The 19274-nt window shown below is 47.6% G+C and overlaps 1 protein-coding gene across 1 annotated transcript in view; it reads right to left on the bottom strand.

Annotated features, from left to right (window-relative positions):
- The window catches only part of Amacr (Alpha-methylacyl-CoA racemase), a 30965-nt gene that overhangs the window by 7892 nt on the left and 3799 nt on the right, over positions 1–19274 (bottom strand). The window contains exons 3-5 of the mRNA XM_050189103.3: positions 9198–9341; positions 3832–3992; positions 778–976 (exon numbers count right to left, since the gene is read on the bottom strand). Coding sequence (XP_050045060.1) covers positions 778–976; positions 3832–3992; positions 9198–9341 — 504 coding nt within the window. The remainder of the gene's footprint in view (positions 1–777; positions 977–3831; positions 3993–9197; positions 9342–19274) is intronic.

Genomic DNA, 19274 nt, shown 5'->3' with positions numbered 1-19274 from the left:
TGTAAGAAACAAGACGAATGCCTGTCACTCCTTCTGCGGCAAGTGGACGTACAACTTGACTGTTCCCGCCCTGTCATGTGCAAGAGCGGGAGACAGACCTGCATCACCTTTCCGCGGACATGCCCCAGACTTTCAAGCCATTCGTGGACGTCATCTGCGCCGCGTGGGTCTTTATCCCGAACGGCCAGCAGACTTGCTCAAATGGACTCATGGATCATGCACATTTCCTCTCTCTCTCTCTCTCTCTCTCTCTCTCTCTCTCTCTCTCTCTCTAATCTATGCGGGAGACAGGGCTGTTAGAGGCACAGTTATGGGAAACTTAACTGGGACGCCACAGGTATTTCGTCACACATATTAAAGTCGCATATGTGTGGAAAGTGGCGCTAGTCTCATTATTTCTGCTAACCAGACATGACTTCCTTACTCCTCATATCGGCTGCAATTTCGCAGTTGCAACGTGTGACCTAAAGTTATTAAGAAGTTAAACTAGCATACTTGAGTTAACTTGAAATTATCGTTCAAGATTTTCTTGGTGCTGATGTCCGCCTTGCCAAGTATCAGCAAAAGCGACGAAGGCCTATATATATGAGTTTGTTTCTTTCTTTCTTGATGTTTCGCATAAAGGAACGCCTGTTAACACTCATTTACAGCCAAAGTAAAAGAAGAAAAAAAAACGAAGAAAAAAGCGGCAGCAGACGCAAACACAGTGTTTGGTAGACAAGACAAGACGCGAGAAAACATGGCCAGAATTCCGTACAATTGTTTTGCGCCACTCACCTTCCACGAGTATCTTGTAGAAGTGTGGCTCGAGCGCTCCCACCGACATGTACTTGCCGTCCTTGGTCTCGTACACGTTGTAGAAGTGCGCGCCGCCGTCCAGGATGTTTCCTCCGCGGTCGTCGATCCAGATGGGCAGCGCCATCTTGGAGCTGCGCGTCCGCCACAGGAAGCTGCTCACGTACGCGCTGCCCTCAGTCTGCAAGCGCGCCACGGCCGTGCGTCAACACCGCATAGACTCGTGCTGCTGCTTTTTAACATTCCATAGCTACTTTTTCTTTTTCGCGTGCCCCGCCCACTTTCTTGAACTCTGCACTCGAACCCTGTACTCGAAAACTGCACCAACGTAACCTACGTATATAGTGCATGGGCCCTCTGTCGAAATACTAGTTCCCCTCCGCAATCAACCCGATACGACAGTATGGAAATAGCTATTAAGTGGAATAATAAATGCGACAGCATTTATTTTACGTATGTTGTATCCGTCCTGTCGCTTTATTGAGGATAAAAAACAACTTGTCAGCGCTTTTCTCCGAGCCATCCGTCACTTGCTTTTCTCTGCAAGGAAGTTGAAACTTATTGAAAAAGAGTTTTCTGCACATTATTTTCCTTCGGGGATTTATTACCCAGACCATATATGCCCGGCCCACTTAATTTGCTGAATCCGGTCAGTGCAATCTGTACTCGAAACTATAGCAATGTAACGTATGTAGTACGCCACTTCTCTAAATAGTTAATCTCCATATAGTCAACCCGACACGACCGCACGGTAGCAGTGTTTGCACACACTGACTTGTGCGCAGGTACGAGCGATGTGCACCACCTGTTGCACGAGACGATTGGGGGGAGTTCCATGAGGCTGGGTTAGGTATTAGGTTAGGCTAGAGGGTTAGGGTTCGCAACTTGAATGTGGAGACCTTTCTTCAGCAGTTTTTGTTTTCTGCATGCTTCCTTCATAACTTAAGTACAGAAAGCGCTGCCAGAAAGCGCTGCCGGAAAGCACACAGAACGAAGGCATACGCAGCGCACTTCATTTGACGGCGTCGCTTTTTCTTGTCATCGTCTGTCATACGCTGTTAATTCCCCTTGCATCCGATTTCAATATACAGACGTAAAACCCAGATGTGCTCTCTTAAGACAACCCCTGAACCGATTTTAATAAAATTTGTTGAATTGAAGAGAGAAAGCTGAACTCTACCGACTATAGCAAGCAGGATATTTTTCACTTTTTGTGGCCTAGAAGCTTTTACAAAAATTGCCGAATATCGGCACCATTACATAAATCCGTGACTATGTACGAAAAACATGTATCGCAGTTCTGTAAACTGCATGCAGCTATCTAAAGCCGAAAAATATGCCCTATGAGCTATCTATCGGCTTAGCTGAAATCGTTAGAATGTTTACGAGGGTTTTTCAAAAGTCCTATACTCACAGTTCAGTGATGTGCACGGAGGTGTATAATACACTAATTTTATCTGCCTTAGATCGCTCAATTGACGCAATTTACAGGATTTTGATATAGTTTTTTTTTTTTACTGCCAAACATGAACACCTTCATGCGTACGAGGAGCGCCGGAGGGATAGCAACGAAAATGTAAATTGCACCGGCGCGAAATGACCGCCGACGAAGAACGTTCCCGCGATGCTAAAGGAAAACGACAATCGCGAGCCCGGGCACCTCCGAACGAGCGACGACACCAGACTCGCAACGCAAAAAAAAAAAGACAACTATTCCACTCTATTAAGATGGAATGGCAGCGAAAGCTGACGACGATCAAAGCTCTCAAACGAAAAGCAAAGTGTTTTCGCTGCCATTTCATCTTCACAGAGTGGAATGGTTGTCTTTTTTTATTTTGCGTTGCGAGTCTGGCGTCGTCGCTCGTTCGGAGGTGCCCGGGCTCGCGATTGTCGTTTTCCTTTAGCATCGCAGGAACGTTCTTCGTCGGCGGTCGTTTCGCGCCGGCGCCGTTTACATTCTCGTTGCTGTTCCCTCCGGCGCTCCTCGTACGCATGTTGCTCTTCGGTTGTATACACTATACGTGTCCGCCCCATCGATAACGCAGCTGTTGAATGGCTCACACCCGCTTAATCTATGGCTCGTACCCCCGTATAGACGCGGCCTCCCAATTACGACGACAGAAGGGAAGTGAATTCTACGCTGGAATGATGAGCGGCAACGGTGCCAGCTGTGGAGGACGACGACGACGACGACGACGACGACGAACGCGCGAGCAGTTCGCGCGGTTGGTTGAAAAATTTGTACGAAAATTTTCTTTTTTAAGAACATATCTGTTCTTACCCGTGTGCCTGGGGCCTTTTTGGATCCCATGTGTGGCAAGAATAGTTCAAGGGCGCGTTACAGGTTGCCGAGCCCACAGGGGTATGTGCCATTGAGGTTGGACCCTTTCTGTACTATCACCAGAATCGACCGCATGATGATTTTTCTGTTGCCGGACGCCGAAAAAAACTATGTAAGGTTAGTCATGTACAGCTTTCGCTGTAATGAGACATTTTAGCTTCTGGTAATCAGCCTCTTACCGGGAAATTAACACGGATAAAGTTTCTGAGGTGAACTACACAAGTTTAAACTGATTTAGCTTGTACTTCTCTATACTCGCGCTGCCTCAGCTTTTCCGTGCATTCGGACTAACGGAGAAAAAAGATACTGCGTAAAAAAAAAAAAAAAGAGGAAGAACAGACAAGCACGAGAGTGTATCAACACGAACTCTCTGGTGTTTTCTTTTTTTTCTTGCGTAGTATTTTTATTCTTAAGCATTATAAGCCAACTCGCCGAACCAATCTATCGAACTACTTGGAAGCGAAAATATTTCGTTATCGCTAGCGACACGAACGGAGGCGCCCCCTATTCTACTTGTCGCTATACGCATCCGCGGTATCTAGAGGCGAATGGCGCGAGAAAGCATTCACGCGTAATGAGTTAACTTTGAAACAAGTGAAAAGACAACTCGCGCACGAAACAACGCGTAACCGCGTGCCGCACCCCCAAGTGGTGCGCGACGCCTTTAGCGAAGAATTAGAGAGTGCATCACTGGCCATGCTGGCGTCGATGACCTGTCCCTTGCCGGAGCGCTCCCGCTCGAGGAGCGCCATGCAGATGCCCAGCGCGCACAGCAGGCCGCCGCCGGCGAAGTCCGCTATCAGGTTCACCGGCGGCTGCGGCTTCTGGCCGTACGCGCCCAGCATGGACAGCACGCCTGCGCGCCAAGGACACACACACGTGTACACACATGCGCGGGCTCAGCCTTCGTCGGCAACATGCCGTGTCGAATTAAGCGCTTACTTTGCATGTGTACATTATGAACTGTGATGAAGGAGTATACCATGCGACACAACGGGTTCTCACTGTACCAGTGCTATAACACTCACTCATGTTGAAATGTATTTCATTATGCTTGCGAATGTATAGGGTAGAAACCACTGCAAGAGATTAGGGCTGCGATTTTGTAGCAACGCCTTCCGCTCGAGCATCCACTCTTCACGGCCGGCTGATCCCATTGATAAAGCCTGGGATACATGGAGCGAAAAACCGGCGTCCAGGCGGCGAAAAACGCCCGGCGTCGAACGCTCGCCCCTCGGCGTCCAAAAATTTGACTCCCGCCGGCTATCCGGACCGATCGGAAAAACCGACGCCCGGCGATCGACGCCGGCGGAAGTCGCGGGAGTGCCTCTCGTGCTCACCAGGCGTCGCGACGATCGAACTCCCACTGACTTCCGGTGGCCGCCGAACGTTTTGTGTGTTTTTCCTTTTTAGCTGGTGCCTCCGTGGGAGCGTCCGTCGCGCGGCCGCGCGGAGTGACGGAATGTGGGCGTTTGCGCTTGTTTGGACGCGCACTTTTGGTCTCTCTGCGCGTGAAAAGGACACCATCGATCGTTACAGCCGAATATTGAATGTTTCAGAGCATTAAATGAAGAGTACAAATTTGTGTATACATATTTTTCGTCTACAAACTTAAGTGGCGTGCTCACGAAAGAGATAATTATATATGCGGTACAGTTTTCTTACCAACCCTTTCAAAAATTGCAATTACTGTGAAATATCCTGCTTAAAACCTTTATTCTGCGTAAGTGTTGATTATTACTCGAAATGCAGGAAAATAAGTGACAGCAAAGGTAAACTTTGCCCATATTTACAACGTCAAATTGCAGTAAACTCGGTGGACTCCAATAAGTACATCATGGAAGTCTAAAAAAAAAAAATTGGTGCCGATGTGCTCAATAACATTTCCTCGTTTTAAGAAGTTAACTTTCGTCGGGGGTGATGGGGCATTATACTCTTTGAATTTACTGGTGACGCCAGCGTCACTATAACCGTCGCGTGGGTGCTATGAGCTAGCACTGGCTAATGTGAACAATATTTCGTCTTTTCGCAACTCTTGGTGGTGCTTGATTACACAGATTGCGCTCTTCTCTTTTCCAAGTAGTAGGCTTCCATTCATACTCTGGAACATCGGGAAAGATTGTTGATGGCCCCGCATCGTTTTTCGACTGAGGCACATCATCAAAAATGGCCGGTAGCAAGAACGAGAAAAGAAATTAAACGTACGAAGCAAATAAAAAAAAATGCGTACACTAAATAAAGTAACTTTTATAAATTGCTGACTTCCGCGTCACAGCTTGCACATGCTGTTGTCGGCGTACGTATAGAAAAAGCGACGCTAGCAAAGATAGCATACAAAGGGACAACTGAAACTGCTACGCTAAAAGCCTAATGAAATCCAGAAGGGTACACGGCAAGCTGTATGCCCTGAGGTGAGCGGCAGACGAAACTAATGAGACACATATGGTGACGCACGGCACCGGGGAGCGTCCAAGGAGCGCACATGTGAAGATACCGAAGGATTCTGCTTCCACGTGAAATGCCGAAAGGCGTGAGAATAGTTTACAGAGAAAGCGGGTGTTCCAGACAAGCCAAGCGTTGGTACGAAGAGAAAGCGCCCACTCGGTATACGGTTGCCGCGGATACAAGAGGTGCGCGGAGGCTGCACAATATCCAAGTGCTCTAGGGACAGCACTGCAACCATGGCAAAGTCATCGAAAGCAGCGAGACTAGAATACAATGATAAGCTCATTTCAGCAGTGCAAATACGTGGCATAATTTGGGATTGTGGTCGCCAGGACTACAAGGACCAGCGAAAGAAAGCTGCGGCATGGACAGAGATCATCGCCGATATCGGAACCGATCCGGAAGGTAAGTTCACAATGTTGGTACTGATGAAAACAAATTTATATGCGGAAGTGATCACCCGATGATACCACCCTTTGTGCTTTCGGTACACGACCGCGTTGATTTATATATTCGTCGCGCCAACTTATTGTCGTTCTAATTGTAGGATAGTTATATAATTCTTGCGCCCTTGATGTCCCATCAAACTCATTCCTCCTGCTTTCCTGTTGTTGTTTTATTTCTTTTTCATTCCCCTTTATCTCAGCATATAGTTTTCAAAACCAGTGCGCGATCTATGTGTGCGTGCACACACGGAATGTTTTGGGCGCCAGGACGCGTGTTTGGGTGCAGCAGCTTCAGGCGCTGTTTACACCGCGCGTTTAGAATAGTAAGTATTCTAATTTTTTTTTTTTTTACCAAGTTACTTTAGGATCACGCTCGGAACGAGAGCCGCCCATTTCACGCCAAATATCGATAATTCTATCCTCTCCAGCTGCAGTACAAAACGCTAGTTCTTGGAGGAGGCTTTAAAACAGGAACTGACACTGAAGTAAACATCAATAACCACAATTTATTTTTACGCAAAGTAAACGTCGCTCTTGGAGATCCACAAAACCTTCTGCAACGCCTGCACTCCGCGGTGATCGCAGGTGCCCGCTCACTCAACGTAGCCAGACCCGTCAGACGGCGCAAAGCCAGCCCGCTAAAATGCTCACAGCTAAATGAAATGTGTAGAAATCGTTGGTAAGCGCCTCTATGAAACTTTTTTCGAAGTTGTTTAGTCATTAACAACTAATAATACAATAAAAATTCAGCTTATTCTTTTTTTTGTTATCCAGAAACACATTCGCAAAGTCTGGCAACAATGCGGCGGGCGCGCGGCGGCATCCGCCCGTTTGTCGCTGCATGTAAGCGAAGCCAGCGAACCACCGGCGTCGTCCCGCCGCGTCTATTTCCGCCGCGCGATGTTCGCCGTGAAAGAACGCTCCATGTATCCCGCGCTTAACGCGGACGGAGAGTCGCTCCGACCATTCACGAAGCGCGAAAAGGAACAGCATCGGAAAAGGCATCCATACAAAATCGCGCTCCTTATTAATCTTGATATACTTAAAAGCAGAGCGCGCGCGCGCACGCACGCACACGCGCGCACACGCACACACACACACACACACACACACACACACACACACACACACACACACACACACACACACACACACACACACACGCACACACACACGCGCACACGCACGCGCACACACACACACACACATTTTACTCTCTCTCTCTGCGGTGGCGATCGTCAAGCCTACGAGTCTTTGTACACCATGATCACGTCATTGAAATACAAACTTCACGTCATTTCTAATTTAACTCTTTCAAATGCACGAATAAGTCTATCTTTTTAAGTATTACGCATGCTGTAAAATGACATAAAAGTTGTAATACACTCCACAAGGTATGTTATGTAGTGAGGTATGGACGTCAGACTCTGGAGTTTTGCAAGACACGTAGCGCCACCTGCCGTTGCGAAGAGGCAGTAATTGAGTAGTGCGAAGCCCGACTCCCTTGCTAAGTTGCCTATGCAGATAGCAACTGCGAAACAACGATTTAACTAGATTTTGGTCCATATTGCGAGTGTTTTGCGCATTTAACACCCAGACAGAGAGCTATGAATTTCTACGCTAGTCGGACGCGCCGCCGAAGTGCCATAAAGCGCTTGCTGGCTCACTCTTCAAACTGATGGCGGAAGCGACGGCAACCACGATAGCTCCGCGCGCTACGAAGAAACGCCGCAATCAACGCTACTGTTGTGTTGTAAATCGCCATGAACGTGAAGGGCAGGATAACAACGTTCAGTTTTACCGATTTCCATTGCGATCGTATGAAGGGGAAAGGCGAGAGCGCTGGATACGGGCCGTTCAACCTGTTGGTTAATCGGATTACTTGCATTCCCCACAACACAGCGGCTCGCATGAGAAAGTGCGACAATTTTGTTATTCTGTAATTGTGTTGCGTGGCCCTGACGGAGGACCGTGGTAACCATGCGAAAACTCAAGCATCTGCAGCCGCCACTTCGTTAGTAACAGAAAAAACAACGTTGCGAACCATCCTGCTTATGTACCATCGATATCTCCACATTTTAACAGACGTCCGCGTCCGCTTGACTCAACAAGTGGAACGGGGAGATTTGGCAGGTCAGCGTAACCAAACATCTTGGTTCGTTTATGAATTCAAAATCCAGTTCTAGAGCATCGTCGTATCGCGAGCACATTTTCTACTTTCGGTATTTTGCATGTCCTGCGCCGATACAACAAGCACGCTTCGCAATGTACTGAGCCTGCTCGACTGCGTTTTTCAAATGTGAGCAATAAAGTTGCTGTATAGGAGCACTGGATGAGTAATTGCGAGGTAACGCATGTGTGTAAAGAAAAAAAAAATTTCGCGTTTATTTACATTTATTTGTGCGCGCTTGTTGCTCGAAGCGTCTGCGAAAAGTTCAAATTAAGGTACTGAGCGATGCTGTAGCTCCTGCGAGAAAGATGCAGCGCGTAGGCACTGTAGGAAGCTTACTTTCGTTATGAGAGCTGTTCGCTGCCTTGGAAACCGTTTTCTGTCTGCTGCCCTGGAAAAGGCTATTAAAAGATTTACTCTCTGTAAATAACTGCGAGACAAAACATTACAATAAAATACATAAAAATATAGGAGATACTTAAGTCTTGTGTTCAGGACATATTCAACATGAACCAATTTGAAATCCTTAGATTTTTATGCTGATATGCCTATAGACAAACCTGATGCTCTCCGTACTTGCGAGTTGCAGCACGCCGAAATAACACTTGAGACTTTATTTTATATTGTACACGTACTTCGCCCTGCTGAGCTTCCTTTCCGAAGCGTGGATAGGCGGAAGAAGTTTTCCAGGTCCTTGATTTTTAGGAAACCGTGCCTCAACACAAACGAAAGAGAAGGGTCCATTGTGGTCTATGCACCTTCGCTTGCGGACAGCTTTTCTTGCACTACCCAGTTAGCGCCAAGGCTGCGATGGGGGCGCTGGTGACGGGTTTTTCCGCAGCGCCGCCTGGGCAGAGTCTGAGGTCTATAGGTACGTACTTCTGACAACAACTGTTACCAATTGTCTCTTTGTACATGCAAGTATTTCGAGAGAACATTTCTGACCAGAATTCGATTCTCACGTGTTCGGCTATACAGAGACGTGTTATGGGACGCTTACCGGAAAGTGCGACGTAGTTGATGTCGTGGCCGGCCATGGCGGAGAAGGGCCCCGTCTGACCGAACCCCGTGAGGCGCGCGTATACCAGCCGCGGGTTGGACTGCAGGAGCACGTCGGGCCCGATACCCATGCGCTCCATCACACCTGCAAAAGTTGAGGGGGCGGCAGGACGCGGTGTCACCGTATATCGGTATTTATATATAGGCCCTCATCGCGCACTTCCTGCTCAAAGGCGGCACCAAGCGGTCGTGAACTTATACTTGAGCGCAAGTTAATCAACCAGCGGTGCCCTTCACCAAGGCGCAGTGTTGTTTTGGGGCGTAAAAGCGCACGAACAAATTAATCGACCTTGCGAGTGCAAGTTTGCTTCTTTCCGTGCAATAGCATGCGCAGAAACAAAGAGGTGTCAATACGCTACATCTAAAGCATGGCTGCATTTTGTGCTTTCAGTATTGTGACGTGCTTTAGGGGCATGTGCAAATAAATCACACTGAGAGGGGCGGTGGCAGAGTAGCGTGCTGGAAACCAGTACGCTCGTGTCAGGTTCATTCACGGTTGACTAAAAGCGTGCTCAAGTCACTGATGGGCTACGAACAACCACGGGTGTTCGCTATTTTGCCTCGTCTGCCAACATGGTACTAGAGTAGGGGTAGTGGGCCGAGGGGGAGGCGCGGGCAATGCGCGTGCGTGAAGCAGAAAACCCGGAAAATATTAGCGGCCGCGAGGCGGCGCTATGGGTCCTTTCACCTGGGGCCCGCCGTGCCTGTCGCCTGCACTCGTCCACGTATTTGTGTTATTCTGCTTTTTGTGCGCGCATTTGTAATTTCGTGTACAGTTTTTTCTCTGGCAGATGAGGTGACATGAGGAAGACTCGTAAGAAGAACTACTGCTTCGCTCCCGGTTGCAGAAGTGGGTGAAGAACGCGCCGAAGTTGTTTGGTGTCCTCGAGGACTACGAAAGGCGCTGTGTTTGGAATCGGAACATTCACCACGCTGATAAGTCCCTGGAGCTGACTGACGCTGCGTGTGAGCTACAGTTGGAAGTACATACTTCGAGACTATGTTCACATCATTGACGGAAAGGCAGTGCGGATACCACGTGGAAAGCCCTGGCTTTCACCCGACGCTGTACCGACCAGCTTACCGAATGTTCCCGACTACCTGTCGAAGGTGCCAGCACGAGGAAGACCTACAAGAAAAAAATTTTGCGCAGAACCTGCACTGGGGTGTAGCTCGGCTAAGAAACCTTGCTTGCAAGTTGATGAGCTTCAAACGGATGGGCCGGCAATCGACGTGCAGTACATGCCGTGTCACTTATGGAATGTGTCTCAATCGGCAGAGCAGTGGGCTACTCAATTTTCCCAGCTATGGTGGTGCTGCTGCTTATGTTCACGTTTCCTTTAACAGTCAGTCTCACGCTGTCATAATCGAAAAGACTGTATTCATGGACTCCGGAGGTACAAGGCGACGTTGTCTGCCGGACGAACGTTTGCCGTACGTTAATATCAGAACTACAACCACTCTCGCACGTACACCATGGAAGAAGCGAAACAGATGCTTCATGACTCTTTTTGTTCTGTTTTACAGCGAAGCTGTCTATGGCTAGCATCCCGGGATCTCTTCGTGGCGTAACGTCGACAGAAAACTATCATCTATGGATCATACCTCCGTAAAGCAGAAGCTACAAGCACTTATCAAAGTTAAGCGAACAGTGCATACATTCTCTGGAATCACGCATACAACAAACAGAACTGCATGTGTTTCAATAAAAAACAAGCTTAAGACAAGCATCCGAATAACGTGCATAATAGGTGATAAGACACTCCTACGCCTACATGCAATGCGAAGCACATAGCGCTCCCCGAATACGTTTCCCAGTAAAGATTATCGTTGCGCAAGTTGCCGCGGCGACGACAGCCTTGCTGTTGCATACGAAGCAGGGAGTGACGTAACTTTCGTAAGTGCAAGAAGAATCCGCCTATCAATTGATTTATGTTGTGACACGTGTATAACGAGGACTCCTGAAGAGCAGCGTGCGTACGAGGTGCGACGAATTTCTCTTATCTCTGGCTCACTCTCTGTAGGTGCAAGAAGTGGCGGCGCAAGCCAGGTCGCAGGCCGCCGAAACGTAATAATTGGGTAAAGGGCATGTGAATACCGCCACGTGAATAATTTCAACCTACGTCGCAAAGGGTAATCATTCTAGTTGTCGTTTGCAGCTTCGCTGTCCAACCACCTTTACAGCATGGATTGGAGCCCATTTTTTTATGTGTAAATAAAGCGATCTCTGCAGAAATAGACCTTTGCGTACGCTGAATGTTTTCTTTTCAGTGCAGGTTCCGATAAGCGTGACTCGCATGTGCCAATGAAACTTTTTGAGCCTGTGTCCTCGCAAGAAAAAAAAAACAAGAGAAAAAAACGAAGCAACTCGGTTTCTTTCCCCTAATTATCTCTCTTTTGTATATTAGAGAACGCGGTGGAGCGAATTGAAACGCGTTTCTCCAGCCGGGCGAGGAGACATCCGGCGCGTATGCATGCATGAAGGACCCAGGTGAAATACAACCCCTTAAACTTCGTAAAGTAGCGACACTCTCCTCCTACGCTTTCACTCCTCCTCGTTTCTCCTCTCTTTCACGCTCCCTCCTCGACCGTGGCGCCGCCTACACCGCTCGAGCGTAGCAACCCAACACCCTCTGTGAGCAACCGCGCCAACATGCGCTCCTCGCCACTCCGTAGACGCTTCTGGAGCGAAAATGGCGCTGAAGCACGGCGCGAAGGCCCACGTGATGCTGTTGCGCCAATGGGCTCCCTGCAATGGTCAGGCGGTGCGGCGATCGGCTAGATCGGCTTAGATTTACTGTATATGCTAGCATATACAGTAACTCTAGATCGGCTCAGCCGTCAGCGCCACCGTGTCAGTTGCGCGAAACACCGAGGCGGCCGCTGCTGTGGAGGCATGCTTTTGCGGCGCTCGTTTGAAACCTTTCGGACGTTCTAAATTGCGGTTTCAAGGCAATCGAAAACGTCGAGGCCCATTTTGGACCACCGACGCTTGAGAAAGGACGTAAAATCTTTTACTAAAACCACGTATACCGTGTCACAGAAGTAAACAGCACGGACATCACAGTGAGGTGCTTAAATTAAATTGTGGTGTTTTAGGTGCCAAAACCACGATCTGATTAGGAGGCACGCCGTGGTGGGAGTCTCCGGAATAATTTGGACCGCCTGGGGTTCTTTAACGTGGGCCTAAATCTATTTACACGGGTGTTTTGGTATTTCGACCCCATCGAAATTCCGCCGCCGTGGCCGGGATTTATTCCCGCGACCTCGCGCTCAGCAGCCCAACACCGTAGCCACTAAGCAACCACCGCAGGTCGCGAAGTGTTTGTCACAACAAAGTAAGTATGCTTACGACGTCGATCTCGAAGTGCGTTAACAAATCATTATGTTATGCCACTTAAATGAGCAAATACGGCCGGGACGTCTTTGAACTGTCATTTGTCGCTTCCTTACTTGGAGCGTGCCTTGCACCTCACATTGTAGAGGTTTTGGCAAATTGGCAGGTAAGTGCTTTTTTCTCCGTTGACGAAGTGCCTCGAGCATAATCTGGTATTGTCGTTCGGGCTCGAATGTGAGAGGGCATTACCGCTGAAGCATCATAGAGAGCAATCAGCTGAGACTAAACAACGTGAAGACTGAACGCTTGTGCGCATGCGCTTGTGTGCGCGAGGGAAATGCTAATTTTCGAATACTCGACGTGTTCTGCAGTGTACTCCAACCTTAGTTCTGTTGTTCTAAGCGCGAGAAAACATCAGCACGAATGAGCTCGGTTCCAGCATTCGCGTCTTGATCTTGGCGCAGGAAGAAGCACAGCGCATACAAAGCTCCAGCACGGAGCGCTTACGAAGCTAGATTTGACACCTAACAGCCACTGCGAGTTTGTTTTGGAGCAAGACGAGCTAAACAACTATCAAAACTGATTTACAACAGCCGGAACCAGTTCACGCATTTTTATGCAGTTGACGCTTTATTGTGTGTTTTTACAGATGCCGCTGCTGGCTCTTTTTCATTTCTTTTTCTTGATTTTGCACTTACGTCTTAGTTCGTTTAACAGAAATTCGCAAGACCGACATGAACCGCGACGATCCACTTCAGCCGCCGGGTTGCTTCCCCCGGTTTTGAAGGGAAGCGGTACAATTGGATGCCGGCATCCCCTTCCCGGTTGTGAAAGTTCTTAACGCAGCAGTATCTGCGCTTGTTCTTTTTGTTCACACTTCTCACGAAGGAGCTGCCAAGAGGCCGCGGGGAATCCGTTGGAAAATTGGAAAAGCAGGCTTACAGGTGGGCCTGAGCGCACCACGGACAATGGTGAAATGGCGGTGAGGGCCTACCCGCGGGTGCTCACCGCCGCTGCCAGATGGCGCGACATGTACAGGCAAACTGCATTGCAGGGTGCCCATAGCGACGCGGCGTCGGTCTTGGCCAGAGCGCGCGAGGAGGAGGCGGCATTCTTCAAAGCCTGCCGCTACATTACGAAGTTAAGGAGCTTTAAGGTGAACGGCGCAGAAGCGCCACCTGCACGTTTCTGGGAAAACTGCTTCACCGCGGAGCCTTCCCACGGTCCACTACCCCTAATCTAGTACACTAGAGTCTCACACCCGAAACACACACACACACAAAAATTCGAACACCCTCATGGGTGAAATAAGGGTGTTTCAGTTTCTTGCGCTCATGCAAACACCCTTACACACACTCCCTTCCCAACATATAGGGTGTTCTTACAGGAAACACTTCGTTGACACTCCAGTTCTTATAATTTACACCTTCAGAATGCCAGGCGTAAATAATCAAGGATACAAATGCGTGATAACAGTGTTTGTTCTTGGCAGATTACGCTATTAAGTTGCGTGTACACCTGTGGTGCACACGAATGGGGATGCAAACTGCTGCCGCGACGGCGCAGTTCAACATTAGACAGTTTTAGTTACACGTACGTAGAGGCTTTGCGTACGTATAGCTTCTACGTGTCAGCAGTGCGCATGCGTACGACGTAGCGGGCGCGCGAGCGTCTTACGGACGTACGTGAGATTCAATTCTTTGCGTGCGTTTCTTGCGTACGTAGACAGCTTCGCGCGGGAGTTCCGCGAGATCACAAACAAGCGATAGCGGGCCGCGCGCGCGCAGACGGCTTGCATCGAAACACGGCGGCAGGATTCAATTGGCTACCGCCGTGTTCACATTTCCCGATAGACGTAGCTACGGGGTCCCTCTTGGCGTGCGTCGCGTACGTGTAGCTAAAAGCGTTTCAGATGGCGTGCACGTAAGGTACGTAGGCTTTTCACGTTTGCGTACGTGAAGCCTCTACGTACGTGTAACTAAAACTGTCTATTGACGATCGTAACGTTGGCGACGTTCAACGCCAGCTGTAATAATATTTTTTTTTACTATTTAAATTTGGTGATTCTTCCAGTCAATGTGCCCTCCGCCGGGAGGGTGCACACCGATTTGCTCCTGTCCTGTGGCTTCACCGCGCATCCTTGGGCAAAACACATTTTTAACGCACCACGAATGTTCGGACTAAGTGCTTCAAATGCATATGTTGTTAGAAAGGACTACCCTCTCAGCGCAGTCAGTTTAAACTTTTTTTTATCGTCGGCCAATATTTTCAAATATAAATTTCCAAAGAATTTGCCCATTCAGTCACGATTGTGCATGGCCGTGAAGTTCCACAGAATGGTGAAGGGGCAATGTGCAGAATTCCTGGGCATATGATATCAAGACGTGCACTAACAATTTGTAAAATTTACTGCACATACACTGTCTCGCTGAATTTTAGTTCTTGATTACAAATCAGTTTAAAAAAAACAGAACATGCTTCACGCTGCACGGCAAAGTAGAGAAATGGAGGGAAAAAAACTTGGTGATGATAAGAGCCGAACCCACAACCTCCGCATTACGCGTGCGTTGCACTACGTACCATTTGCGCTACGACGACAGAAGTTCCCACGTTCATGCATTCTTAGGTATTTATGCATGTGTCCAAGATCAGTGGCGTAGCCAGAAATTTCGTTCGGGGGGGGGGGGGGGGGGGGGCTAACGTTGCAGCTCGGCCTCCTCCTAAGAGGAAACATTAGGTCGGATGCTCTTATCTAAATACATGTAGAAGGAGAATTGGTTTTTCTCGGCAACCACTGCACCAAATTTGATGAGGTTTGTTGCATTTAAAAGAAACACTTAAATTCTAGTGACTGTTTGTTTCGAATTTTCGATTTAGGCAGTCAATATTTTATTGAAAAGTGGCAAAATCGAAAATTTTCAGGAAACGAAACAATGCAGTTTACAACTCTGTATATCAGCAATGAAAATTGATATCACAATTCTGTGATTTGCACATAACAGGACATCTACAGCGGACAAAGTTGATATGTTACACATGAGTCTAAAGAAATGAAGTCTTATGGAAATACGGCTTTTGCAGAACCCTTGTACATAACATAACCAATTCACGTAAGATACAAATAGACATATCGAATTTGTCCGCTTTGAATGGTGCAATGGATGCTGTTTACAGAAGCGGGATATCTGTTCTTGATGCAGAGCTATTAATTTGTAAACTTCGTGTTTCTATTTTTTTCGAAGTTTCGAATTTTTCAATATATTTTAAACAAAGTTCAGGCCCTAAATCGAAATTCCGCTTCCAACAGACACTAGAATTTAACTTACTCTCTGAAATGCGACAAATTTCATTAAAAGCGATTCAGGAGTTATCTCAGAAAAGCGTTTCTACGTTTTACATGTATCTGAATAGGCCACGTCGGAGTTCGGCCCGAGCTAAAGCTTCCTCTTAAACAATTTGCCTATGGATCAAATACATGAATAATAACTGCATTATCATTGCCAAAGATGCTGCAAACGAATTCTTGAACGCTACGCACTGTCAATACAAGTAAAATATGTATTCTTTTCATAAAATATTATACTCGTATGTGCCAAAAATTGTGCCCAACATAACTGGTGTCAATGCTTCCATGTTTTTCGTCTATTTAATAAGTAAAGAAAATATCACACGAACTTTAGAACTACATCAGTTCGAAACCACCAAAGCATTCCATGCCGCTGATATGAAATATGTAAAGGCCATGAAATGAACAAGTTGAGGACAAATATGTTAATGACACTTTGTCATTCAAGATCCTTGTTTACATTCTTGTACATATGCAACGGCCAGTGAAAAATCTCAATGACGCTGTCATTTGTTCCAATGTATTACGCAGGAGCAGCTGTCACCGGTCGTGTATGGTGAGTAATTGCACCGAAATTATAGTCGCAACAGAGAGCACGTATAAAAAGCAGGAGTTTTGCAGAATATACGAGGATGAGTCAAATGAAAGTGAGCCAGTGCGAATATATGAAAAATGGGGTACTTTGTTTAAACGTAGCCTTCATTTGCATTCAGACATTTGTCCCATTGACAAACGAGTCGCGTAATTCCCGTCTCATAGAGTTGCTTGGGTTGCTGCTTCAAAACGTCTGCAACTGACATTCACGTCATCGTCCGAGACGAATCTGGTTCCCTTGAGCTGTTTTTTCGGTTGCCTAAAAATGGGGAAGTCGCAAGGCGACAGGTCTGAGCTGTCTGGCGGATGTTGCAGCGTTCCCCGCTTGAACTTTCCCAGTTTTGTATTAACCACATCAGCGACGTAGGGACGGGCATTGTCGTGGAACAAGATGACCCCATTCGTCAATTTGTCACGTAGTTTGTTCTTGATTGCGACACGCAGCCGATCCGGCGTTTAGCAATATCGGAAACAATTGATAGTCTCTCAAGATTTAGCAAATTTTATCAGTAATGGCCCCTGACAATCGAAAAATAAAAGTCAACAATACCTGTCCGGCGGAAATGACGGCCTTTGCTTTCTTTTGGGGTGGTGAATTCAAATGTTTCCATTATAAGATTTGCTGTCGTAATTCAGGCTCGTAGTAGTGGCATGATGGTTCGTCTCCGATCACAATTGCAGACAAGAAATCGTCACCCTTATTGTCATACCGGATCAGATGAGTGAAGGCAGCGCCGAACATCTCCGTATTCTGGCGGTGGTCCAAAATCTTGGGCATCCATTGCGCATACAAGAGCCGATAGCCGAAATGTTCATGAATTACGGCGTGAACGGTGACGGTGAACCGAACCGTGAGCGATGTTCACACGCTCTGGCAGTTCATCGATGCTTATCCTCTGTTCTTGTGTCATCAGCTCATCAACCTTTGCAATTTTGTTAGGTGTGATTGCACGATGGCTTTGGCCCGGTCTGGGATCGTCTTTGCAACTTTCACGTCCTTCTTTTAACCGTTTGTTCAAGCGCTTCACAGTGGCCAATGAAATGCAATGTTCGACGTACACGGCAGCCATACGGTGACTTAATTTCTTTTTGGGAAACACCTTCAGCTGTCAAAAACCTCACGGAACTAAGCTGCTCCACTTCTGGAGCGTCCATTACGTCACGCAACCATGTTCATCCCAGTGTATGAGAGCGTTAAAGAACATTTATCCTCAAACCTGCGTGTCACTTTTGTAAATCACAGATGCCTGTGTGCTACGCGCAGGCCTTGCAGATAATGAACAGAACCATAATTGCGCGGGGTGGGCAGGCTCACTTTCATTTGATTGCCCTCGTACATTAGAAATGCGAAGATACAATGGAATATACAAATACGAAGACACAGCTTGATAACGGGCAAAAAAGTGCCACTGGAAACATAGTTCACTGCACGTATACACAAAACATACGTATAAGTCTCCAATAAAACTACGTATCTAAGAAAGAGTCACGCTATATAATGGGTCAAACAAGGCAAATAAACATGTTACGCAATCACAGATTCACAGAATCCTAGATCCCGCCCCCATTCCATCCACTCCCCCCGATGTATTGTGCGCGACCGAAGGCGGCGCGCTTGCTCCTCACTTTTCTCCCTTGCGCACGCAAGACTGAGCCACCATCGTCGGCTCACCCATTCCCCCTCACCCCCACATGCTTTCACTCGCACATACAGCATGCGGTGCACGGTCACGATGTTATCGCCCTTAGAATTTATGCGGAACATGAGGGCGACGGCGACGGCAGGAATGCGCCTAGTCTCCATATAATTGCTATTGCAATAATATAATAAGAGTATCCGCAGCTGAAGCGTCCCATGGCCCATTACTTTCCGCAAAATAAGTAACAAAATAGAACTTTCACCACGCGACAATTCGCTGCGCCTCAACGTTTTTTTTTTTTCCTTTTGTGGGGCGGGGGCACCATAATGAAAAAGAAACGCAAAGGAAAGTATGTTGGTCACAATCGAATGCCTACTTTGGGCAACTAATGTGGCTATTAAAGGAATATTGAAGAAAACACGAGACGCTTGGTCCACCAAGAACCATGCGCATACTGCTCGGTATCCTACACCGGCGAGGCAAGACATTTAGGAGAGGTTGCGCTCAGGCGAACGCGGTGCAATCCGTCGTCCCCGCAGTGATGGCGGTGAGCGACCATTGTTTCTTTTTCTCGTCTGCTAGCCAGAAAGCGTCTAAACTGCCAGACGAAAATGCACTCGGCCAGAGAAAACCGAATGTGCACCGAAATGCGCCGCGCGGTGGTCGGGGCAACACGAGAAAAACGCATGCGCTCTGGCTGGCTCTCGCAGCCCGCGGGCAGGGGAGCGAGAACAAAAACATTGAAGGGAATCAATGTGTCCTCGCGATTAAAAGTCAAAGTAGAAAAAATAAATAAGAACGTAGTTACCTTGGCTGGCTTTGTGTCTTCACTGGATGCTTTGGTGCGGGTGAAAAATATGTTGATATTTTTTTATGTGACATGACGGCAGGAATGAACCACCACAACGCTTCGTCCCATCGGGCATCGCTGCGGGCTTTGTGCAACTTGTCGGATAGTGTGTTGATTTGGCTTGTCTCGTTGTATGGCCCGATGTGTTACTTTGGAAAAGTTAATGCACCTTTGGCGTCAAATATTTATGGGAACATTAAACTTACAAAGTTCCGCAATTGAAAATCTAAAGCACATGTTTTGAAATATCA

Source organism: Dermacentor andersoni, chromosome 2, assembly GCF_023375885.2.
Source record: "Dermacentor andersoni chromosome 2, qqDerAnde1_hic_scaffold, whole genome shotgun sequence".
Lineage (NCBI taxonomy): Eukaryota > Metazoa > Arthropoda > Arachnida > Ixodida > Ixodidae > Dermacentor > Dermacentor andersoni.
Note: the sequence above shows the minus strand (reverse complement) of the source record. Positions and strands in the feature narration are given on the sequence as shown.